Source organism: Megascapheus bottae, chromosome 17 (assembly GCF_031878675.1).
Source record: "Megascapheus bottae isolate mThoBot1 chromosome 17, mThoBot2.hap1, whole genome shotgun sequence".
Taxonomy (NCBI): domain Eukaryota; kingdom Metazoa; phylum Chordata; class Mammalia; order Rodentia; family Geomyidae; genus Megascapheus; species Megascapheus bottae.
Genome location: NC_143525.1, coordinates 42,354,325 through 42,370,807, shown reverse-complemented (window position 1 = coordinate 42,370,807; position 16,483 = coordinate 42,354,325). Strand labels below are relative to the sequence as shown.

Genomic DNA, 16,483 nt, shown 5'->3' with positions numbered 1-16,483 from the left:
CTGTCTGTCTGTCTGTCTGTCTGTCTGTCTTCTTTCTCTTTTCTTTTTTTCCTTTCTTTGTCATGAGCTTGGACTTAGGGATTGATCTCAGAGCTCCACTTCTGGTTTTCTGGTGGTTAATTGTAGATTAAGAGTCTCAGGGCCTTTTAACACCTGGGCTAGCTTCCAACCATGATCCTCAGATCTCAGCCTTCTGAGTAGTTCAGATTGTAGGCATGAGCCACCAGCACCTGGCTCTTCCTCCCCCCTCCCCACTTGATTTTTGTTCCTCCTTGGCTATGATATTGCTGCTGCTTCACTTTTTGGTCCCCCCCGCCTTCCTCCCCCCCAAGTCCTGGTCTTGAGCTCAATGCCTGAGCACTGTCCTTGGGCTTTCTAAAGGCTAGAGATCTACACTTGAGCCACAGCACTATTTTGGCTTTTTCTATGTGTGTGGTATGGAGGACTCAAACCCTAGTCTTCATGCATGGTTGGCAAGCACTCTACCATTAGGCCAAACTCCTGTCCCCTCCGTTTATTTTCTATGTCTGTCAATCTTTGGTTTGGGTACTTTTCTTTTACAGTAGAATCAGAATTATTTTAGATCTAGTTTTTCTCTTTTTTTGTTGCTGTTCTTGGGGTTGATCTCAGGGCCTGGGCACTGTCCCTAAGCTGCATTGCTTTTCTTTTGTTCCTGAGCTGCTTTTGCTCAAGGCTAGGCCCTCTAGCACTTAAGCCACAGCCCCACTTAGTTTTGTTGTTGTTGTTGTTGTTTTGGTAGTTTAGTGGAGATAAGAGTCTCATGGACTTTTCTGCCTGTACTACCTTCAAACCATAATCCTCAGATTTCAGCCTCCTGCATAGCTTGAATTAAAGGCTTGAGCCATGGGGGCTTGGCAGGATCTTGCTTTCTTATTTAGCCAATTGTTACTTCATTAAAAATATGGAAAAAGCCCCTTTCCCCTTTTTATTTATTTATTTATTTTTTGCTTTTATGGCACTTTATTTTCTAGTGTTTGTTAAAATATCCTAAACTAAGTAGCAAATTTGGGAAGTGGGTAATGTCTCTTTGCCTGGACACAAGTTTCAACAGCCAATTTTGAGACTCTTTTTCCGGGAATTCATTGGTGTCTGTAGAAAGAATACAGTGTTTAAAAAACATAAGTCTATCTTGTCCTACATGCCCAGAATTCTGAAGTCATACTTTGCCAAATATATCTTAGTGATGTTCTGAAAATTTTAAGGTGAAGCTCTGTAAAATTGCTCAGAATATAGCCTTATAGGCTAATCCTTAACCAAAGAGCTCTATATACTCAGAAACAAACAGGTTAAATCAGAAACTGTGAAAAGTAACAATTCAGTATCCTTTTTCTTTTTCTTTTTTTGGCAGGTTGTAAGTTGAACTTGAGGCCTGTGAAAACTAACCATTTCTTCTTTTCCTTTTCCCTTTCCTTTTGCAGGTCCCAGGGCTTGAACTCAGGGCATGGGCACTATCTCTGAGTTTTGTTTGCTCAAGGATAGCAATCTACCACTTGAGTCACAGTTCCACTTCTGGCTTTTTAGAGGTTAATTGGAGATAAGAGTTTCATGGACTGCCTGGCTAGCTTTGAATCCTGGATTCTCAAATCTCAGCCTCTTGAGTAGCTAAGATTACAGGCAAGAGCCACCAATGGCACCTGGCTATGAAAAGTAACAATTTCTTTAGGAAAACAAAGCATGTCAGTAGTAAGTTAATAGTATATGTACATATGAAATTGCTAGTCAAATAGTGTGTTATAAACTGTTTTTTGTGTACTTTAAAGGAAAAGTTATTTTAAGAGGTCTGTTATTTGCATACATTCAGGCTTTTGAACTAGGCATTGTTGTACCACATTTGAATAGACTCCTTGATCTTTACGGATTCAGAATTTGTGTTGTTAGTATGTGTGCATGTATTTGTTCATTCTTGGCATCAATATACTTTATTTCTTAAGGAAACTAAACACGAGAAATAGTGAGATATGTGTAATACGTTAAATGGTTTATAATCTAAATATTTGGAAATATAGGGACATGAGCTATCTTTTAACTTGTTGTTTAGCGGCTGGATAGCAAGATTGGTTTTCCCTGTTTTCACATTAGTTTCATAAAAGGAATTTGTGAACCACATCTAGTATACAAACCTCTCCTTGCAAATAACTTCCTTTATGTTTAAGAATCATAATCCAGGGGGCTGGGAGTGTGGCCTAGTGGTAGAGTGCTTGCCTAGCATGCATGAAGCCCTGGGTTCGATTCCTCGGTACCACATGCACAGAAAAAGCTGGAAGTGGTACTGTGGCTCAGGTGGTAGAGCACTAGCCTTGAGAATGCCCAAGGACAGTGCCCAGGCCCTGAGTTCAAGCCCCTGGACTGGCAATAAATAAGCAGATAAATAAATAAATAAATAAAAAATAAAGTTTGAAAGGAAGCAAAACATTACATCTCTTTTTGCTTCACATTAAAATTCTTATTGTATACATTTCTTTTGTGTGTGTGCTAGAATACCATTTTCCTGTTTGTTTTGCTTGTTTGTTTTGGGGTCTTTTTGTGTGTCAGTATTGGAGCTTGAACTCAAGGCTTGGGTGATAACCCTAAGATTTTTTTTCTACTCAAGGCTTGTACTCTGCCACTTGCGCCTCACCTCTACTTCTAGTTTCTTGATGATTAATTGGAAATAACAGTCTCAGGGACTGTTCTGCCCAGGCTGACTTCAAACCTGAATCCTAGATGCAAGCCACTAGCACTCATCTTCCTATTTGTTATTAAGATCCTTAGTTTGAAAAAAATCAACAGAAAACTTGCAGAAAGTAGCTCATATATTAGAAAATTTTCAGTCAGTCCATTGAGATAAAAGATAAGATGAGCTGGACGCTGGTGGCTCCCATCTGTAATCCTAGCCACTCAGGAGGCTGAGATCTGTGGATCCACAGTTGACAGCCAACTAGAGCAAGAAAGTCCCCTCCAAAACTGAACTGGAGCTATGGTTCAAAGTGATAGAGTACTAGCCTTGAGCAAAAAAAGCTCAGGGACAGTACCTGGGCCCCGGGTTCAAGCCCCAGGATGGGACGGGGGAAGAAGTAAAATGGCTGAAGTATGTGTAAGTTTTTTACATTAAATATTTGATTCAACCTCTAATTTAATTTTAGAGTTTGGCCACCAAACCAAGCAAAAGTTTGACTATTCTTTCAGCAATGTATGTGTGTCCTTATATTCTGGATTCTGAACTTGTTTTTGCCACAAGTAAATTTCTGTGGATTTCAAAATAGCTGATAGGTGAACAGTAGGATATTTTTTGACCTTTGGTTTACTGTGGTTTTCTATGTCCGATAATATGAAGGTTGTAAATATGCTCTTCCTCTTTTATGCAGGACCAGTGGCTGTAGGACAATTTCACCGGTCATTCCGGAGAGATAGTTTGTCTCCTTATTCCTACGTATCAACTTCATCCCACAACCACAGCACCTTCCCTCTGAAAGGTTTAGACCGGACCCCGATTCCTCCTAGAACCTGGCAGAACTCCCTTGGAATGCACCCGGGACAAGTGGAGACATCTCCCAGTTTTTCAGATAAAGGGGTTCCATTTCCTGTACTGCAGAGATTTCCAACAGAGGTTACCTATACGTTGCAACCCAATGCCACGTCTGTACATGTTCAACAAGGCACTCAAACAATGGTCAGCTCCTCCCAAAAGTATGGTAACTACACACCCTCAGCACAGTACTCCCAAGCCTACTATCCAACAGGTAGGAGAAATTCATGCTCAGTGGCTTCTGCTAAGGTAGTTTATAATGTCGTCTGGATTTTTAATTGCATTTTAATTCTGTGTATTGAGAAGATAAACAGTAGGAATATGTTCCTAAGAAATGTAGGACATAGTTAAGCAATACCTAAAATTTTCTTGTGTTCTCAGAGATTTGAAAATCCTCTTGGTACGTGAAGGTATATGTTTTTAGTGAAATGAAATGTTTGTATCCTCAAAATATAGTCTAGTTTTGAAATTAAGATTTAGTGCCCTGGAACTTTGCTTTAAACTCTACCATTGTGTGGTCTTCATTTGTGTTTGTTTTTTAAAATATTATTTTTAGGAGTTGAGAATATAGCTCAATGGTAAAGTACTTGCCTAGCGCTCTTAAGACCTGTCACTGAAAATACATATATAGTATATATTTTATATAAAAACGTATAGCTCTATTGCCTCATAATGAAGTATTTTGGTATCTGAAAACTGAGGGTGAAATACAAAGCATACTCTCTGAACTTCTTTACTAAAATGTATTGGGTGGTAAAGCTTTGCATTGCACATTACAGCCAACTAAGCATCAGGGAATAACAGACAGGAGAAAATAAAACCTGGAGCTCAACCAAGAGCACAGAGGCCACGCTGGTGGGTGCCAGCCATTGACTGGGATCTTTCTGCTAGTCATCTGTTTTACTTCTTGGGAGGAAAATGTGTTCTTCTAATTGGCTTTTCGCAAGAGAATAGTCTTTCATTCAAATTATTTTCTATTTTTCAGAAGCAATGTAGTAGTATGCTTTTCCCAAAATGATGAACTAGGATGATAGAAACAAGGGATAAAACTTGCAGAAAAGATCGAAGAGAACAAAGCGTTGTAAATTGAGAATCCAGGAGAGCTCATTTTTCTCAGTTATATAGATCTAGAAGCAGTCTTAGAGGTATTTTTGTTAGATCCTATCTTTCAGAGTTGGCCAAACAAAATAAGTGAAAGGAATACACATTAGAAAAGAAATTAGCTGGGTGCCAGTGGCTAATGACCATAATTTTAGCTGCTCAAGAAAGAAGCTGAGCCAGTGGTGGTTCACGCCTGTAATCCTAGTACTCAAGAGGCGGAGAGCTGAGGATCAAGGTTCAAAGCCAGCCAGGGCACAAAAGGACCTGAGACTCTTACCTCCAATTAACCTCTAGAAAACAGGTAGAGGGTCTTGGCTCAAGGGTAGGGTGGTAGCCTTGAGCTGAAGAGCTCAGGGACAATGCCCAGGCCAAGTTCAAGCCCTAACACTCCCCCCACACAAAAAAGAGGCTGAGATCTGAGGATCATGATTCAAAGTCAGCCTAGCAGAAAAGTGTGAGACTGATCTCCAGTTAGCCATCAACAAACTGGAAGTGGAGATGTAGTTCAAGAGGTAGAGTGCCAGCCTTGAGTGAAAAAAAAATCTAATGATTGTTCACGCCCTGAGTTCAAGCAGTAGTACCAGCATTTAAAAAAAAAAAATAGAAAAAAGACAGAGCCAGGCCCAATGGCTCATCCTTGTAATCCTAGCTACTCAGGAGGCTGAGATCTGAGGATCAAAGGTTCAAAGTCAGTCCGAGCACAAAAGGACCCGAGACTCTTATCTCCAATTAACCCCTAGAAAATGGGAAGTGGGGCTTGGCTCAAAGGTCAGGCGGTAGCCTTGAGCTGAAGAGCTCAGGGACAGTGCCCAGGCCAAGTTCAAGCCCCCCCCCCCAAAAAAACATAAAGGGGCTAGGGCTATCGTTTATGGAGTACTTGCCTAATGTATACTATTTTTGGTGATCGTTTCCAGTCCTAGTACTAAAGGGAAAAAAGTGCACAAGTACTACTGTTGATTTTGTAGTACATAGCACATATAAAATAGAATCTTGTGTTATTTGAGTCTTATTTTGTCCACTATTTGAAAGGATAATTGAGTAGTTTGTATGTTTTTATGGTAGGCAGACAGTACTAAAGTTTGTATTTAAGTCCTCATGCTTGCTAGGTAGGCATACCTTTAGCCCATTATTGCATTGGTATGTGTGTATTTATTTACTTATTTTTGCAATACTAAGGTTTGAGCTTAGAGCCTCACAACATATTTGGCTAGTGTTCTACCACTTAAGCCATGCCTCCAATCCTGGGTTTTTGCTGGTTATTTTGGAGATAAAGACTCATGGACTTTCTGCCCTGGCTAGCTTCAAACTTCCATCTTCCATCTTACTCAGCCTCATGAGTAACTAGGATTACAGATGAGACACTGATAGCCAGTTTGAACTGCTATGGAAAAGAAACTCATAAATACTGTAGACATGCTTTATTCTTCCAGATTATGGTGAAGAAAACAAACTGTTGAGCAATTTAACTAATATTTGGAGAGTACCTGTTTAGAAACAGCATTACAAATGACTTTCTCGAATTTAAATAGGTTATCACTATCATCAGAAGCAAGATAACCATCACTCTCAAACTCATCTAAATAAATCATAACTAAAGACTAATTTTGGAATAGTTATCTTTTAGTCCTTTCAAAATGAACTATGTAACCTGAGGTTACATATATAACTATGATTTTAATAATTAATAGAAAATGAAACTCCAATACATTACTAGCAATTTTTAAATATTTCAGTATGTCACACATTACTGAATATTTTTGTCTCATGCCAGTCGGAACTTGAACTCAGGGGCTGGGTGCTGTTCCTCAGCTATTTTGGCTTAAGGCTGATTGATACTCTACCACTGAGCCACAGCTCTACTTCTGGATTTTTGCTGGTTAATTGGAGAAAAGAGTCATGGATTTTGCTGCCTGGATGGCCTTGAACTTTGGTCCTCAGGTCTCAGCCTTCTAAATAGCTAGGATTATAGGTATGAGCCACCAGCGGCAGCTGCTGTTGCTGCTGCTGCTGCTGCACCTCCTCCTCCTTCTCCACTTCCTTCTTCTCCCTTCTCCCTCCTCCTTTTCTTCCTCCCTCCTCCTTTTTTTGTGTAGCCAGAATTTGTAACGGGGCTAACGTAAGGAGAAAAAATGAAAAGTAGAGGTGTGGTTCAAGTGGTAGAGGAAAAAAAGCCAAGCCAAGATCATGAGACCCTGAGTTCAAGCTCCATTACCAAAGGGAAGTGTTAGAGAGGGGGAGAAGAGGGGAGAGGGAGTGGGAGAGGAGTTCTTTCCTTCTGTCTTGATACCCAAAGGAAAAGCATTCCCAGATTTTTACCATTTCAAAGGAAAAGACAGATTAAGATAGCTTTCCTAAATCTGCTAATCTTGTAACTATACTGTAAGGAAGTTTGGTGGGTGTGAAGCTTATCTCATTTTTCAGTTTACTTCCTGGTTTGAACTTCTGAGTCTGGCCCTTTGTTAACATAATATATTTGTTAACATAATATAATTTTTTGTGCCAGTCCTGGGGCTTGAACTCAGGGCCCATGCTCTGTCCCTGAGCTTCTTTGGCTCAAGGCTAGCACTCTACCACTTAAGTCACAAGGCCAGTTATGGCTTTATGTGTTTATGTAGTACTGAGGACTTGAACTTGGGGCTTCATGCATGCTAGGCAAACATTCTAACCACTAAGCCATATTACCAGCCATAAAATAATATAATTTTGAGAGGGAAACGGGGACAAAAACTGGAGAAGGGATATCAATGTGCAAGAAGTAATACACCTACTACCTGACAAATATAACAGCAACCCTCTTTACATTATCCCGACAATAAAATAAAAAGCAAAAGGCCCCCAAAATAATAATAATATAATTCTGATATCTTTTCATCTATCTTCATTTGTCCTGCCTCATTTCACCCTAAATGACTTTGGTTCCTTTTAAATTTAAACAGAGTATAAAGGCTTGATGGTCTGCCTTTTGTAGCTGCTTTCTGCTTAAGGGTATACTGTCGGCCCTATCTGGAAAAATACATTTTTAATTTGTGTGTGTGTATGTGTGTGTTGGTCCTGGTGCTTGAGCTCAGTTCTGTGTGCTGTCAGTGCTGTCTTTGAGCTTTTTAGCTTAAGGCTAGCATTCTACCTCTGGAGTCAGGGCTTTATTTTTGGCTTTATTTATTTATTTATTTATTTATTTTGGTTTATTGGATACAAGAGTGTCAAAGGATTTCCTGCCTTGGCTGGCTTCAACTAATATACCTTTATGGATGTCTGACATTCAAAAAATCGGTAGTCAATAATGGAAAGTAAGCATTTCAATTAATTCTTATAATCCTTAGGTTTATTTACTTTCAGATATTAAGATATGAGATTATTAGTAATTTTAGCGCACTCAGAATATTAAAACTATACACATAAAAAGGAAATTTATCACATTCTAATAAAGATTCCTTTGAAGCCGGGCGCTGGTGGCTCACACCTGTAGTCCTAGCTAGTCAGGAGGCTGAGATCTGAGGATCATGGTTCACAGCCAGCCCGGGGCATGGAAGTTGTGAGACTCTCATCTCCAATTAACCACAGAAAACTGGAAGTGATGCTATAGCTCAAGAAGTAGAGCAATGGCCTTGAGCTGAGGAGCTCAGGGACAGTGTCCAGGCCCAGAGCGCAAGCCCCACAACCTACCAAAAAAAAAAGAAGGATTCTTTTGAATACATTCAGCAAGTAGAGTTTTAGTAAAATTATATGTTATGATAAAGAACCTGTGCTTTGAAGTTTGATTACTGACTCTGTCCGACAAGCTTTGTAACTACTTTTTTTTTCTGCCACTTGAGCCACAGTACCACTTCTGGCTTTTTCTGCATATGTGGCACCGAGGAATCAAACCCAGTGCTTCCTGCATGCCAGGCGAGCACTCTACCACTAGGCTATGCTACTGGTCCCAGCTTTGTACTTTTTTTTTTTGCCAGTCCTGGGGCTTGAACTCAGGGCCAGCGCATTACCCTTGTGTTTTCTCAAGGCTAGAGTTCTACCACTTGAGCCACAGCACCATTTCTGTTTTTTTCTATATATGAGGTACCAAGGAATCGAACCCGGGTCTTCATGCCTGCCAGGCAAGCACTCTACCACTAGGCCAAACTCTCGGCCCCAGCGATGTAACTCTTGATAAATTACATAATATCGTTGAGTTTGAGTTAAATGATTTTGTTAAAGTAGTGTTACTGTCTCATCTGAATGTTCTGTGAAACAGTATATGTAAAGCCTCCGCCCACTGTGCCTGAAGCCTGGTAGGCACTCAGTGCTGCCATCCTCTGTTTAATCCAAAGGTGTGATGTTGTAACTGAGTCTCATTCACACTGGAGAGTCTCTCTCTGGAAAAGAGGAGACTCAGGTTTAAGACTTCATCTGTAAGTATAACTATTCCAGTACAAAGTGGGTTTTTTTTGTTGTTGTTGTTTTCTTTTTGCCAGTCCTAGGGCCTAAACACTGTCCTTGGGTTCCCCAAGGCTAGCACTCTACCATATAAGCCAGAGCACCACTTCTGGCTTTTTCTACACATGTGGTATCAAGGAATCAAACTTGGGTCTTCGTGCATGCTAGGCAAGCACTCTACCCACTAGGCCAAACTCCCGGCCCTCTTAATTTTTAAAGTATTCCTAAGTGTCTGTTGTTGCTAAAAATACTTGAAATAGTTGTGAAGAAATTCTAAATATAACATGCTATTTTCAATAAAACTAAATCACTTTCATTAAGGAAATGTTTAGTTAGAATAACAGAATGTTTAGGTACTGAAGAAATCACTTCTAAAAGTCAATATGATTGCTTTAAAATTTTGTTACCAGGTGCTGGTAGCTCACTCCTGTAATCCTAGCAATTCAGGAAGCTGAAATCTGAAGATTGCAATTCAAAGCCAGCCAGGGCAAGAAAGTCTAAAAGACTCTTATCTTCAATTAACTATCAGAAACCCAGAAGTGGTGCTGTGGCTCAGAGTAGTAGAGCACTAGATCTGAGCAAAAGAGGGCAGGTCCAGAGACTCTTGCCCAGAGTTCAAGCTCCATGACTGACAAAAAAGTAATTAATTGGGGCCGGGAGTTTGGCCTAGTGGTTAAAGTGCTTGCCTAGTATGCACGAAGGCCTGGCTTCGATTCCTTGGTACCACATACATAGAAAAAAGCTGGAAGTAGTAAGGCTCAAGTGGTAGAGCTCTAACCTTGAGAAAGTCCAAGGACAGTGCTCAGGCCCTGAGCTCAAGCCCAGGACTGGCAAAAAAAAAGTAATTAATTAAAAAATATATATTATAAAGTATATAATATGACCATATTATTTATTTTGTGGGTCATGGGGCTTGAACTCGACCTGGGCACTGTCCCTAAGCTCTTCAGCTCAAGGCTACCCACTACCCTTGAGCCAAACCCCACTTCCCATTCTCTAGAGGTTAGATTAGAGATAAGAGTCTCAGGTCCTTTTGTGCCTTGGCTGGCTTTGAACCTTGATCCTTAGATCTCAGTCTCCTGAGTAGCTAGGATTACAGGCGTGAGCCACCATGCCCACATAACCATATTATTTTTTAAACAAATAATAGCAATCTAACTGAGCTAAATAAATTATTTTAGATTTACAAAAGCAATTATTTGGCATTCCCGATTGGAAAGGGCAATGCCTTGGATGCTGCAGAGGTTCTTTTGGTTGATGGCTTGTCTGTTTGACTGTTCCAGCTGTACTACAGTGCTGTTCTCCTTCCACCCACATGGATGCTTTAAGTAGTTGTGTCACTCCCACTGCCTCTTCCTATGCACACTGCAACTACTTCCAGGTAAGAGTCTTGGACACACTGTATTTCATGAACAATACTATTGACCTTGTAAATTTCTGAAATATAATTAAATTTTTTATGCCAATCTTGGAGCTTGAACTCAGGACTTAGGAATTGTCGTTGGGCTTTTTAGCTTTTTACCACTTGAGCCACAGCTCCACTTTTGGTTTCCTGAGGAGTGTATTTTTTTTTTTTTTTTGCCAATACTGGAGCTTGAACTCAGGGCCTGAGCACTGTATTTGGGCTTTTTCTCAAGTCTAGAGCTCTGCCACTTGAGCCACAGCACCACTTCCCGCTTTTTCTATGTATATGGTACTAAGGAATTGAACCTGGGTCTTCTGTGCAGCTAGGCTCTCCACTTCTGGCTTTCTAATTGGAGATGTGTCTCACAGACTCTCCTGTCTGGGCTGTTTTCAAACTGCAGCTCTCAGTTGTCAACCCTTCTGAGTATCTAGGATTACAGACATGTACCACTGGTGTTTATCTCAAAGTGTAAGTTTTTATGAGATGTGAACGGTAAGCTGTGGGCCCAGAGTGTGGTGTAGTGGTAGAGTGCTTGCCTAGCATGCACAAATACCTGGGTTTGGTTCCTTGGTACCACATACACAGAAAAAAAACAGAAATGGTACTATGGCTCAAGAAGTAGAGTGCTAGCCTTGAGAAAAGACCAAGGACAGTGCCTACGCCCTGAGTTCAAGCCCTACAATTGGCCAAAAAAAAAAAAAAAAAAGAGGCCAGGAGTTTGGCCTGGTGGTAGCGTGCTCGCCCAGCATGCAGGAAGACCTGGGTTCGATTCCTCAGTACCACATACGTAGAAAAAAGCCAGAAGTGGTGCTGAGGCTCAAGTGGTAGAGCTCTGGCCTTGAGAAAGTCCAAGGATAGTACTCAGGCCCTGAGTTCAAGCCCAGGACTGGCAAAAAACAAACAAACAACAAGATAAGGTATGGATTGTAGGCTCAGTTTTTCCATTCTAAGTCAAATAAAGAATGGTATGTGATCATTCTTCTTGACAAGCACTGTTTAAAATTATAGCCATTAAACACATGTGGACTTTTGTTAGTTTATTAGCTTAGAGGGTATTTTTGTTGTTGTTGTATGTATGTGTGCACATGCTTGTATGCATGTCCAGGCTGGTGTCAGGGCTTACATCCAGGGCTTTTAAGTTTTTGTTTAGCTTACTTGCCCACAGTTGGTGTTTGTCCATTTGAGCCACACCTCCAGTCTGGCATTTTGCAGAGATGGAGTCTCATAGACTTTTCTGCCAAGGCTGACTTCAAATCCTTATATACAGATCTCAGTCTCCTGAGTAGCTAGAATTATAAATGCACCTGGCTAGCACCTGACTAGCTCTGTTGTTGGTAGTGATAGTCATGGGGCTTGAACTCAGAGCCTAGTCACTATCCCTAAGCTCTTTTTACTCAGGCTAGTGCTCTTCCACTTTGAACTACAGCTCCACTTCTAGTTTTTGGGTGATTAATTGGAGAGAAGAATCTCACAGACTTTGCTTCCAGGATTGGCTTTGAACCCCAATCCTCAGATCTCAGCCTCTTGAGTAGCTAGGATTATAGGTTTAAGCCACCTTGGCTATCCAGCTAGTTCTAAAAGAATTTTGTGTGTTGTGTGGTGCCAGGATTTGAAACCTAGTGTCTTTACTCTAGGCAAGTACTTTAACTATATCCCCAGTCTTAGAGAATAAAAGTTTTTGTTTTTTGTTTTTGCCAGTCCTGGGGCTTGAACTCAGGGGCCTGGTCACTGTCTTTGGGCATTCTGAAGGCTCTACCACTTGAGCCACAGCACCACTTCCAGCTTTTTCTGTGTATGTGGTACCAAGGAATTGAACCTGGGTCTTCGTGCATGCTAGGCAAGCACTTTAACCACTAGACCAAATTCCCAGCCCCGAGGTATTTTGTTTTGTTTTGTTTTACAAGAAAATTTATGTAGGAAGGAGATAATTGGATTGTTTGAATTGTATCTGGATATCAGATCAGACCAAGGCACTTAGCTAGACATTTTTCATGGTCAAGGTCAGTCATTAAGCCTAATAACCCAATCTGTTCATCTTCACTGATGGGACATACCCATCACACAAATTAGATGTTGTATGTAGAGCCAGATAATCTCTCCCATATATTATTCTAAAGGTACTCTGATGGTATTTATGTATTATCTTAAATTACTTAAAACAACAACAACTTCTTCTTTTTAATAAATAAGATTATTTTCTTAGAGCCAGATGCCGCTGAGACCCTGTTTCAAAAAGACAAAAGAAAAGCCTGGTACAAGTGACTCTTGCCTATAGTCCTAGCCATTCATGAGATTGAGAGCTGAGAACCTAGTTTTGAAGCCAGATTGGAAAGAAAGATCTGGGAAACTCTTTTTTTTTTTTTGCCAGTCCTGGGCTTGAGCTCAGGGCCTGAGCACTGTCCTTGGACTTTCTCAAGGCTAGAGCTCTACCACTTGAGCCTCAGCACCACTTCCGGCTTTTTTCTATGTATGTGGTACCGAGGAATTGAACCCGGGTCTTCATGCATGCTAGGCAAGCACTTTAACCACTAGGCCAAACTCCCGGCCCAAAGGGAAACTCTTATCTTCAGTTAACTAACAGAAAAGTTGGACGAGAGATATGTCTCAAGTGCTAGAGTGCCAAGTGAGAGTTCAAGGCCTGAGTTCAAGCCTAGTATCGGCAAAAGACAAAACTGTATATTTCAAAGAACTCTTAAGAGGATTAAATGAAATGTCTATAAAGCTCTTTTTCCATATGCTAGTCATATAGAAAAACTCAATAAATGATGCTGTAGATGATAAAGAATAGCTTACTATTTATTCTATTTGAATTCACACTACTTTCTAAAACTCATTGAACGTGTATATATGACAACTATTGTATGTTTTATCTAATCATAGTTCTTTTGTATTTTCATCATTTGAGATTATCAAGAATACTGAATAGCTGTTCTGTGAAAAGCAGTATATATATCAGGCACTGTGCTTGCCTAGCATGCCTGAAGCCATGGTTCCATTCCTCAGTACCACATAAACAGAAAAAGCCTGAGGTGGCACTGTGGCTCAAGTGGTAGAGTGCTAGCCTTGAGCAAGAGAAGCTCAGCTCAGGGACAGTACCCAGGTCTGGAGTTCAAGTCCCAGAACTGACGGGGAAAAAATGATGTATTCATCTGCCTTTATGGATTGATTTTATATATAGATTTTTTTTCACCAGTCCTGGGACTTGAACTCAGGGCCTGAGCATGATACTTGATCTTTCTCAAGGCTAGAGCTCTACCACTTAAGCCACAGCACCACTTCCAGCTTTTTCTATGTATGTACTACCGAGGAATCGAACCTGGGATTTCATGTATGCTAAGCAAGTACTCTACTACTAGGCCAAATTCCTGGCCAATATAGAGGTATTTTATCAGCAAATTCTAGTCTTTTGATTTTGCCTACTTAACCCATGAGAAATAGTGATCCACTCTAGTAGTAAAATTAACATAATGGCTGGCATTAAGAAGATACTAAATGTTGAGAGTTTCCAGACACTAGTGGCTCATGGCTATAATCCTACCTATTCAGGAAACTAGGGTTTAAATATCCTGGTTCAGAGCCAGCCCAGCTATGAAAGTCTGTGAGACTCTTATTTCCAATTTACCACCAAAAACCTGGAAGTGGAGCTATGACTCAAGTAGTAGAATACTAGCTTTGAGTGAAAAAGCTCAGGGACAACACATAGGCCCTAAGTTCAAGCTCCAGAACCAGCACAAAAAGTACAAAGCTACCACTGCTGAAATGTAGATTAGCATTCAAATTTTTTAGTGAGAACTTTAAATGCAATGTATTTATATTTAGCATTCATGACCTAAATATTATTGCTGTACTCCTTATTCTTATATTTGATTTTCTATCCAAACAGTCCTATTTTCTCTTTTCCCAGAATCCTCCAATGCAGTCTTCCTATCCAGTTGAATTTCTGCCTTCTAACTGGCCTTGCAGTGCTACTGATGAAAATAAAAAGACAGAAGTAAACCTAGAGGCTGTCTTTCAGATAGTAGATGAGTTGCACTCCTCCCCTAAATTGGAGATGGTAAAGGTGGAGCCTGTTGAGAATCAGTGCTCAACATCTCAGTCTAACAGAAGCCAACATATCCTAGCTAATTCAAACAATACCAATTCATCTTCCACAAGTCAGGCTAGCCAACTGGAGCCACTTACTCCTGTAGGCTCAGATATTACGTCTTTTGTGGTCGGAACAGAACAAGCCATTACCTGCTCTTTACCACAGTCACCAGAGTACATCTATACGATCCATACACCTCAGCCTGTGGAAAATAGCACTATGCAGGATTCTGCAGCGGTGCAGCAAGCTCATGTGAAACTGAAGGAACAGCTAAGCCATAATCCACCTTCATCTTCTGTAGTATTTGTGCAGGAAGGACTTCCATTCAGCACACACCAGGTAAGGAGGCAAACAGAAGAATCCTAATAAAGCTCTAAGTACATTGTACTCCTTGCTAAAGACTTGCCTAATGGAGAGTTTTTCTGGATTTTGTTTCGGTTTAAACGTGTACACTGTGCTTTCCAAAAGGATCATGTCCCATTGTTCCTCACAAAGGGTTCAGAAAGAAGTTACCCTACTCCTTTCCCCACTAATGTGATAGTTTACAATGAACCTAGGGGCTGGGAGTTTGGTCTAGTGATATAGTGCTTGCCTAGCATGCAGGAAGACCCAAGTTCGATTCCTTGGTACCCCATACATAGAAAAAGTCGGAAGTGGTGCTGTGGTAGTAAAGCTCTAGCCTTGAGAAAGCCCAAGTACAGTGCTCAAGCCCTGAGTTCAAGCCCCCAAGACTGGCAAAAATAAACCTCTAGAAAGGCAATGTGAAATAAAACTTATGTTTATGTTTAAGAGCATCTGTTGAGGCTGGGAGTTTGGCCTAGTGGTTAAAGTGCTTGCCTAGCATGCACGAAGACCCAGGTTTGATTCCTTGGTACCACATACTTAGAAAAAGCCAGAAGTGGTGCTGAGACTCAAGTGGTAGAGCTCTAGCCTTGAGAAAAATCCAAGGACAGTGCTCAGTCCTGAACTTAAGCCCAGGACTGGCAAAAAAAAAAAAGAAAAAAGAGAGAGCATCTTTTGAGTATTGGTCTCGAGAAAGATTTAACGATCAAGCCTCTTATACCTCAATATAAACTTAGGTCAGGGTAAAAATCACTGCTCTAGAGATGACTTGCTTCCAGCCTATCGGAAAGTGTATTCCTTTCCTTATAAATTTTCCTATCACTTTCACTTAAAAAGGAAAAGTGTAATTGTTACTTTTTTATCTTAATTTGGATATACTAGGTATGTTTAGTGATAGAATTCCACGTCCCAGAAGACAGATAATATGAGGACTTTCTGAGCCATTTGCTAAGGATAAGATTGGAGGTCTTTTCTTTCTTATAGCAAAACTGAATTCTAATGGTGATAATACTGTGTTCAAATTTCTTATTACTACTTGCATTCCTAATCACTCATTTGAAGAACATATGCTAAAAGTAAAGTTTATTCCCTTACTGCTGTTTCATGACCAGAAAGTTCTAAACTTGGATTCTAAGTAGTAACTCAATCAAAAGTACATCCAAATTAAAATAACTTTCTGAATTTAATTAGTTATTTTTCACTAATTAACCTTTGTTAGGATTTTAACCTATTATATATATTTCTCTTCACTTTAGATTATTTTTTTAAATAGGAAGTGGAAATCTGTTCACTATTGGAGAGTCCCAAGATAACTTTGGGGAGATGTTTTTATTTATTTTGCCAGTCCTGGGTCTTGAACTCAGGGCCTGGCCACTGTTCTTGGACTTTTCTCAAGGCTAGTGTTCTACTGCCTGAGCCACAGCACCACTTCTAGCTTTTTCTATGGATCTGGTACCAAGGAATGGAACCCAGGGCTTTGTGCAGGCTAGGCAAGCAAACACTCTACCACTAGGCCACACTCCAGGCCTGTTTTTACAGATCTAAATGTCTTAAGAGGTTGTATTTTAGGGCCGTGTTCATCCAATTATCCCCAACTAGAGGGGAGGCCTGA

General features: G+C 40.4%; 1 protein-coding gene across 1 annotated transcript in view; it reads left to right on the top strand.

The window, feature by feature from the left end:
* Hsf5 (heat shock transcription factor 5) overlaps positions 1-16,483 on the top strand; it is a 32,222-nt gene that overhangs the window by 2,591 nt on the left and 13,148 nt on the right. Inside the window, exons 2-4 of the mRNA XM_090351109.1 lie at positions 3,366-3,740; positions 10,321-10,418; positions 14,347-14,868. Of these exons, the coding sequence (XP_090207235.1) occupies positions 3,366-3,740; positions 10,321-10,418; positions 14,347-14,868 (995 nt within the window). The remainder of the gene's footprint in view (positions 1-3,365; positions 3,741-10,320; positions 10,419-14,346; positions 14,869-16,483) is intronic.